At 43.5% G+C, this 9,193-nt stretch overlaps 1 protein-coding gene across 1 annotated transcript; it reads left to right on the top strand.

Annotated features, from left to right (window-relative positions):
• The first annotated feature begins 5,259 nt into the window (after positions 1-5,259).
• On the top strand, positions 5,260-7,065 carry jun (Jun proto-oncogene, AP-1 transcription factor subunit). The gene has a single exon (XM_019897298.1). It carries the CDS (start codon positions 5,531-5,533, stop codon positions 6,482-6,484), a length of 954 nt encoding a protein of 317 aa, XP_019752857.1. The 5' UTR covers positions 5,260-5,530; the 3' UTR covers positions 6,485-7,065.
• Positions 7,066-9,193: the final 2,128 nt, after the last annotated feature.

The following is a 9,193-nucleotide window of genomic DNA, read 5'->3' as shown; positions in this document are numbered from 1 at the left end:
TTTTTTTTTTTTGCACTTCTTTACAATTTAAAACAGTTCCCAGGTCAACACCCTTTAAGGCAATGAAAACATCTTCACTCCTGAATGCAGCACTACTCACACTACATTGTGTGAAAGTGGTGCATGGACACAACTTCAAGGAGCAATCAAGTCCCCGTATGTGTATATGCTTTCCTGGACCCACAGCGTGTTCCCATCATCTCAATCGCTTCGTGTAAAGTGGCAATTGCCGCTTTTTTCGATCCGTCTTTTTCTTAGTCTTGGTATTTCGCTGCTGTATTTTCAAAATTCCCCAGAAACTTCCTGAAAATTTTATACCCGTGCTGCCCTTATGATTTTAGCTAATGCGTCCAACGAAAGTCAGTGCAGCTCTGCTTACCTTTCGGCTTTGACATGATGGTGCTTGCCACAGTGCGGCAGTCATCGTCATTTGCTTTCTCTGTTAAATAATAGGAACAGGAAAATAAATCTTTTTGTGAGATTTTTATTTTGAGGCCGTATTGGCCGGTCCTCCTCCTTTCTATGGCCACCGGTTCAACCTGTTACCATAGCAACACACACACACACATACACGGTGAGAGAAAGCAACGAGCATCTGCATGAGATTTCAGCGGCGAGAACTTTTTAAAAACAATACGAGTCGGCCCTCAGCCTGTTTCCATCACGGGGGAAATCCGGCCGCCCTGACAGCCACTGATAGGAGTAAGATGAGAGGGAGAGGAACGAGGGAGAAAAAAAAAAACGCAGGAGAGAGATAAGTGAAAGACAAAGTGTGTGTGTCGGGAGAGTAGGGGAGGGTGAAGGGGTGGGGGGCGGTGTACGCGAAGGACAATACAGAGGGGAAAGTCATCATGAAGATGGAGGGAGGCAAGGGGAGTGCAGGGAGGGGGCGAGCGAGGGAGGGTCAGGATGAAAAAGTGAGTTGAGAGAGGTGAGAGAGAGAGAGGCATGATGGGAGAAAAAGCTGCGGAGCGAATCAACTTGGGTCAGGATGCAGCTGAAGCAGGAACACTGCGCTTGGAAAGCGGGGGCGAAGGCGTGGGGTAGGGGGTTAGTTTGTGTGTGGGAGAGTGAGTTCCATCTTGGAAAGAAAAAAAAAAAGTAGAAGGTGAAAAGCTTCAGCATTCAGACAAAAAGAGTACCTGTATACCGGTATATGTGTTCATATTTAGAAAACAAAACCAAAAAAAAAAAACTGATTATCCCATGAAAGTCCATCTTGAAACTTGAAATTGAAACTTTTAAGTTCTCAAAAACAAACCAAAAAAAAAAACCCAGAACCTGACTTGATACCCTACTTTGAAGCCCTGAAACTGATTTAAAAACTTTACCTTGCGACCCTAACCATAACTTGATACTGTACTCTACTTTAAGACCCTAACTTGAAACACTAACCGTGACTTGAAACCCTGTTTTGAAACCCTGTCCTTGACTTTGATACTTAATTTGAAACCTAACTCTGACTCAAAGCCCTACTTTGAAACGCTAAACACGATTTCAAAACCCTAACTTTGAAACCCAAGCCCGTATTTGAAAATCTTCTTTGGAACCCTAACCTTGATGCTAACACCGCTACTCATGATTGTCTTAGACCTTTCATTCACCATTTATCCTCTTTGTTCCCTGTCCTTCATCACATTGTCTGCCCTCCAGACTTTACTTGAATTTTAAAACACACACACACACACACACACACACACACACACACACACACACACACGTTAATAATAAAACGCGGTGGCAGCCATTTTTATAATGAAAACGCCAAGGCGGGACTACATGACAAATCTCCCTTGTTGCCTCCCAGATTTACTGTGATGGCTTAAAGACGGGAATCATTGGGTTTGATTATCAAACGCGCTCACTCACACACACACATACACACACACGAGGAGGAGCGATGTCTTATTGTTCCGTCCTTCACCGAGAACATGAAGCATTCCGTTCGCATCGAGGTCCCTTCTTTCTTCCTTTTAATTAATTAGCCCCATAAAAAAGGCCGTAGCTCGAAAGGCTTTATTGGTGTTGGCGATTAATCGTCGCTAACTACCCAGACTCTTTTTTTTTTTTGCACTTCTTTACAATTTAAAACAGTTCCCAGGTCAACACCCTTTAAGGCAATGAAAACATCTTCACTCCTGAATGCAGCACTACTCACACTACATTGTGTGAAAGTGGTGCATGGACACAACTTCAAGGAGCAATCAAGTCCCCGTATGTGTATATGCTTTCCTGGACCCACAGCGTGTTCCCATCATCTCAATCGCTTCGTGTAAAGTGGCAATTGCCGCTTTTTTCGATCCGTCTTTTTCTTAGTCTTGGTATTTCGCTGCTGTATTTTCAAAATTCCCCAGAAACTTCCTGAAAATTTTATACCCGTGCTGCCCTTATGATTTTAGCTAATGCGTCCAACGAAAGTCAGTGCAGCTCTGCTTACCTTTCGGCTTTGACATGATGGTGCTTGCCACAGTGCGTCAGTCATCGTCATTTGCATTCTCTGTTAAATTATAGGAACAGGAAAATAAATCTTTTTGTGAGATTTTTATTTTGAGGCCGTATTGGCTGGTCCTACTCCTTTCTATGGCTATCGGTTCAACCTGTTACCATAGCGACACACACACACACACACACACACACACACACACACACACACACATACACGGTGAGAGAAAGCAACGAGCATCTGCATGAGATTTCAGCGGCGAGAACTTTTTAAAAACAATACGAGTCGGCCCTCAGCCTGTTTCCATCACGGGGGAAATCCGGCCGCCCTGACAGCCACTGATAGGAGTAAGATGAGAGGGAGAGGAACGAGGGAGAAAAAAAAAAACGCAGGAGAGAGATAAGTGAAAGACAAAGTGTGTGTGTCGGGAGAGTAGGGGAGGGTGAAGGGGTGGGGGGCGGTGTACGCGAAGGACAATACAGAGGGGAAAGTCATCATGAAGATGGAGGGAGGCAAGGGGAGTGCAGGGAGGGGGCGAGCGAGGGAGGGTCAGGATGAAAAAGTGAGTTGAGAGAGGTGAGAGAGAGAGAGGCATGATGGGAGAAAAAGCTGCGGAGCGAATCAACTTGGGTCAGGATGCAGCTGAAGCAGGAACACTGCGCTTGGAAAGCGGGGGCGAAGGCGTGGGGTAGGGGGTTAGTTTGTGTGTGGGAGAGTGAGTTCCATCTTGGAAAGAAAAAAAAAAAGTAGAAGGTGAAAAGCTTCAGCATTCAGACAAAAAGAGTACCTGTATACCGGTATATGTGTTCATATTTAGAAAACAAAACCAAAAAAAAAAAACTGATTATCCCATGAAAGTCCATCTTGAAACTTGAAATTGAAACTTTTAAGTTCTCAAAAACAAACCAAAAAAAAAAACCCAGAACCTGACTTGATACCCTACTTTGAAGCCCTGAAACTGATTTAAAAACTTTACCTTGCGACCCTAACCATAACTTGATACTGTACTCTACTTTAAGACCCTAACTTGAAACACTAACCGTGACTTGAAACCCTGTTTTGAAACCCTGTCCTTGACTTTGATACTTAATTTGAAACCTAACTCTGACTCAAAGCCCTACTTTGAAACGCTAAACACGATTTCAAAACCCTAACTTTGAAACCCAAGCCCGTATTTGAAAATCTTCTTTGGAACCCTAACCTTGATGCTAACACCGCTACTCATGATTGTCTTAGACCTTTCATTCACCATTTATCCTCTTTGTTCCCTGTCCTTCATCACATTGTCTGCCCTCCAGACTTTACTTGAATTTTAAAACACACACACACACACACACACACACACACACACACACACACACACGTTAATAATAAAACGCGGTGGCAGCCATTTTTATAATGAAAACGCCAAGGCGGGACTACATGACAAATCTCCCTTGTTGCCTCCCAGATTTACTGTGATGGCTTAAAGACGGGAATCATTGGGTTTGATTATCAAACGCGCTCACTCACACACACACATACACACACACGAGGAGGAGCGATGTCTTATTGTTCCGTCCTTCACCGAGAACATGAAGCATTCCGTTCGCATCGAGGTCCCTTCTTTCTTCCTTTTAATTAATTAGCCCCATAAAAAAGGCCGTAGCTCGAAAGGCTTTATTGGTGTTGGCGATTAATCGTCGCTAACTACCCAGACTCATCAAAATCGGGGATTTACTGGCGAGAATCACGTAGGAGTATTGATTGGCCGCCGAGGCTCTCAGCACGCCGTAACTCACTCGGGCCATGATATCACTGGGCCTTGCTTGAGTGTCTTTTATTGTTTTTCTTCTGGTTCTATCTTAAAAATATGTATTCAAGGATTAAATATTCTTTACGTGAAAAGTCACGAATGTACAAGGTTTTGAGCCTTTTTTTCAGCGTAGGGTTTCACAGGAGGGTTTGAAGTCGAGGTTGATGTATCAAAGTAGGTTTGCAAGACAGGGTTATTGATTTTTTTTGTGAATTCCTCGAACACATATTGTATTTGAAAATGAATTGTTTTAAATTATTTTATACAACATTTATTGTGGAGTTGGAGCAACTTCTTCAATTGAAAACATCAAAAAAGAATTGTAATGAAGGGATTTTTAAAAATACATTTTGGGTAGTAGTTTCTGAATAGTATGGTGGTCAGTGTAAAAAAATCCAGACAATAATGTAAGGGGGTGGGAGTACAATTTTCTATTTGTGAACAAACTTTGTCCTTTTATTAAAGGTACAAAAACAAAGGAAGTTTCATTTAAACACTTGAAAACCATTAAAATTATCTGTCTCAATAATGTAAAAGTATATATATCGGGTCGATATCAAAATATTCAGTATCGCACAGCACACCACTAATTGGCAAAAAAAGCCTGACAAAAAGAGAAACGTCCAAAAGTCAAATCAGTTGGCGACATTGATGGTACGGTACTTTTTAACAACCTTACAAACATATGTGTGTACGTGTGAAAAGATTTAACAAATATTAAACGCAGAAATGGGAGGACCAAGCCACTGCCGCCCCGAACGCAGGCCGCCGCGCCACTGACAGTCGAGAGCGGGTAACCAGATATTCAAAAACAACACGTCATCCCATAATGCATCGCGCAGGCGCTCTCGCGCGGCATTACCTCATCCCACAATGCACCACGAGTTTCAGAATCTTCTGGGGCGGGTGGGGAGTTAGTCGCCTTGGTAACGCGGGGTAGCCCCGCCCTGGGACACGCCCTCCAGCCAATGGGAGAACCCTGTCGTGACATCATGGCTATTTTCGGACAGTCAGCGGCGGCATAAGGTTTGCCTCTACGCTTGTACAAGTCAGAGTATATACACGACCGTGTAGGGGGAAGCGCAATCGAACCGAGAAGCTGGGAAAAGTTGGACAAACACTACTCCCGGATTCTTTTATTCAGAGAGTTGGATATATTTCTTAGAACTTGACTGAATCATCAACACTGAGTAGTTTCGAAAGTGCGTGCTGAGAACTTTGGCTGGGACTTTTTGGGACGTCAGCTGGTAACCAGGAAGTCGTTTATTTGTCTTTTTTTCGGTTTCACTTCTATGTATACGAAGATGGAAACTACTTTCTACGACGACTCGCTCAACGGTGCTGGCTACGGATACAGCGGCTCCAAGGCGCTCAAACACAACATGACGCTGAACCTGTCCGACCCCGCCGGTAGCTTGAAACCTCACCTCCGGGCTCGGGCCGGCGATCTGCTCACCTCCCCCGACGTGGGCTTGCTGAAGCTCGCCTCCCCGGAGCTGGAGCGGCTCATCATCCAGTCGAGCAACGGGCTGATCACCACCACGCCGACGCCGACTCAGTTCCTGTGCCCCAAGAATGTCACCGACGAGCAGGAAGGCTTCGCCGAGGGCTTCGTGCGCGCCCTGGCCGAGCTCCATCACCAGCACATGCCCGGGGTGAGCGTCCCCTCGGCGCCGCCGCCGCCGGTGGCGTCCGTAGCCGGGGTGGCCGTGTACAGCGGCACCATGCGCTCTGACTCGCCTGTTTACGAGGATTTAAACACGTTCCAGCCAGCTATCAGCACCGTGTCGTCTTCCAGTTACGCCACCTCGGTCCCGAGTTACACTACCACGGCCCCAAGCGCGTCCTTCCCGGTTTACGCACAGCCATCCTCCTCCTCCTGTTCATCCACCTCCTCTTCCCATCTCCCAATGCTCACCGTGCTCAAGGAGGAGCCGCAAACGGTGCCCGAGATGCCGGGTGAGACCCCTCCGCTGTCCCCCATTGACATGGAGAGCCAAGAGCGCATCAAGGCCGAGCGCAAGCGCATGCGCAACCGCATTGCTGCCTCCAAGTGCCGCAAGAGGAAGCTGGAACGCATCTCGCGGCTGGAGGACAAAGTGAAGACCCTCAAGTCGCAAAACTCGGAACTGGCGTCTACCGCCAACATGCTGCGGGAGCAGGTGGCGCAACTCAAGCAGAAGGTGATGAACCACGTCAATAGCGGCTGTCAGCTCATGTTGACGCAGCAACTCCAGACCTTCTGAGCCGCCAACTGGTGGGGAAAACAAAACTTTTAAGTTTAATCAAAAAATCCTGCACCTGGTTTGGGATGACACTGCGCCACACTGGCAGGAAGGACCGAGGGGGCTGTGCAAAACAAGTTCCACAGTGCCATGAGGTCGGTCCTTGAGAGCGCTGCTCTGGACATGGCAACAAAACAAGTACTTTCTGTTTGTGTTGTCCAACTGGACAAGACTTATTTTTCTTGCTTTTCATGGATCAGTGGAGAATACATTCAGTATTAGAGCTGACTTGATATGAACCTGCAATTGACTTGTTTGCTTGCTGCAGCTCATCATCATTATTGGGCCAGCTCCTAAGCATCTGGACACAAGTTCTGGGGTGGACACGTTGTCTAACTTTTTGAGTTACAACACAACTTTTTTTCTTTATTGTAAGAAGTTAGAAAGAAAATTCAAGATTGACTTTGTTTAATGGGGTTTCACTCATTGCTATATGTATATAAGATCAACTCGGAGTACTTATGTTTACCATTTGTAATAAGTATAATTTTTTTATGTTTGAAAGTCATCAATATTTAAGAAAATAAACTGTTTAAAATGAATCCATGGTCTCTCCCTGTTTCCTTGATGTGGGTGTGTCATATAACAAAAAGGCATGTTGTAACTTGTTGCAAGAGTTGCGAGGGACAGTACCTGCCGGTTAAATTCCATAACTGTAAGTATCGATCAGGCCGTGTTGATTTACAGCCAGCTCACGCCCTGATAGGAGGACAGTTCTCTAAAATGAACTTCACATGATGAGCGTTAGAGGATTTTTTTTTTTTTTTTGTCAGGCCAAGTTATGACACCTGTGTAATCTCACATGTTTGACAAAAGTGGAAAATAACTGGCTAGCCCTCATGCTATTACGCCACATTCCATAACACCATACTTGCTGCACTGTTATGCAAATGCAGAAAAGCCCGCACTTGTATGTAAACCTGATGAAAAAATACATTATTTGTCAATGTGAAGTAGAATACAACAGTGAAGATGGGACACATTTATTAAGGCAGTAAAAGTTGACTAAAACACTTTCATTCCACTTAACATGTCAATAAAGTTTTTGGACATTATCATCAAAGGAACACATGCGTCAATAAAGTTTTTGGACATTATCATCAAAGGAACATTTCATTTTATTAACACACTAATAAATCACTACAGAATATTTGTCAATAGCGAAAAGACAATTGCATTTTTGACCAAAAGTTCAATAAATCACTTTTGTATGAATTAGACACACATATTACACTTTATATGTCAATAAAGTTATAGAACAGACTCAACAGCAAAAAAATGATCTGAGGCGCTTAATAACATTTTTTAATGCATCAGTCAATGTGAATTAGATGCAACGACACTGAACCGGCCATTGAAGTTACATAACTGTAAAGTGACAGTTTATGATTAACCATTTTTGGGTGACTTATTTGCAAGGATATTAAACTACAGTGTATTAACTCTTGTCTGCCTCAACTTCCTTGATTGTCAAAGTATTTTTATTTATTAAAAAAGCTCTTAGCATGAATGTACCCTCCCCTAATTCATAATACTCTGCACTTTATTATGAACAGTGGGTGCAGGTGGCTGAATAAGGGATTTAGTTTATTGTGTGATGCAAATAAAGCCGCCAGTTAGCACAATTAAACACTAGGGGGCGACAAAGGCTGAGTAAATCAACTTCCTGAAGGGTTTTCTTCATATATTCACGATTGCGTTACTGTGCATAGATTTAAATTCACAACTACAAACATTTAATGTATTTGTATAGATACTTCCATTTGGCTATTACATATTTATATCTGTATGCTCCCATTAGCAGTTGTTTTCTTTAAAGCAGCCCACCTTACATTTACATTATTTGTATGTTTACACTTGTCTGATGTACAATTTACAATAACAATTAACAAAAAACATATTTTACACACACACACACACACACACACACACACACACACACACACACAAAACACCCACACACACACACACACACACACACGCACACACGGCCGCCCCGACCCAGAGATGAGCATCTTGATTCGAGCATCCTCCACGAAGGAGCAGGCTCACCTGTCCCTTTTAAAATGTCAATTGTGGCACTTGGGCACAAAAGTTTGCCCACTCAACTAATGACTGGACGATTTATACAAATACGATAGTTAAAATTAGTACATTAAACACATTAATTACAAAATAATTTGTTAGTTGTCCTAAAATGAAATGCAAATTCCACTACGCTTGCAGTTTGCCAACATTTAAGGATATTTTTCTAATCCTGCTGCCTAATTATTATCCTAATCCGATTGTTGAAACATAAAACCAAGTGACATCATTCCGGAAAACGGTGTCCTTGCTTTACCATATAAGGAGAGGGGTCGCTCGGAAGATCGACGTCACTATAAAGAGGGCGTGTTTAACGGGAAGTGACTCGGCTCGAATAATCTCTGGATACGGTAAATCCCGAGACCAATATGAAAGTAGTAGAGTCACGACAAAACGTAAATTAAAAAACACAACCCCCGCCCCCCGCTTCCCCCTCCCTACTCACTAAAAGACACAACTATAGTTTTGTATTTTACTTAACACGTTGTAATTATTTGATTTGATTGAAGGCAATATCCATGGTTGCATTGAATTACATGTAATAATTTAACCGCAACTGTAAATGTTCTCTTGTTAAAATGTCTC

The sequence above is a fragment of the Hippocampus comes genome, unplaced genomic scaffold, assembly GCF_001891065.2.
Source record: "Hippocampus comes isolate QL1 unplaced genomic scaffold, H_comes_QL1_v1.1 scaffold22, whole genome shotgun sequence".
Lineage (NCBI taxonomy): Eukaryota > Metazoa > Chordata > Actinopteri > Syngnathiformes > Syngnathidae > Hippocampus > Hippocampus comes.
The sequence above is the reverse complement of the archived record's forward strand: the minus strand, read 5'-3'. Positions and strand labels throughout refer to the sequence as shown.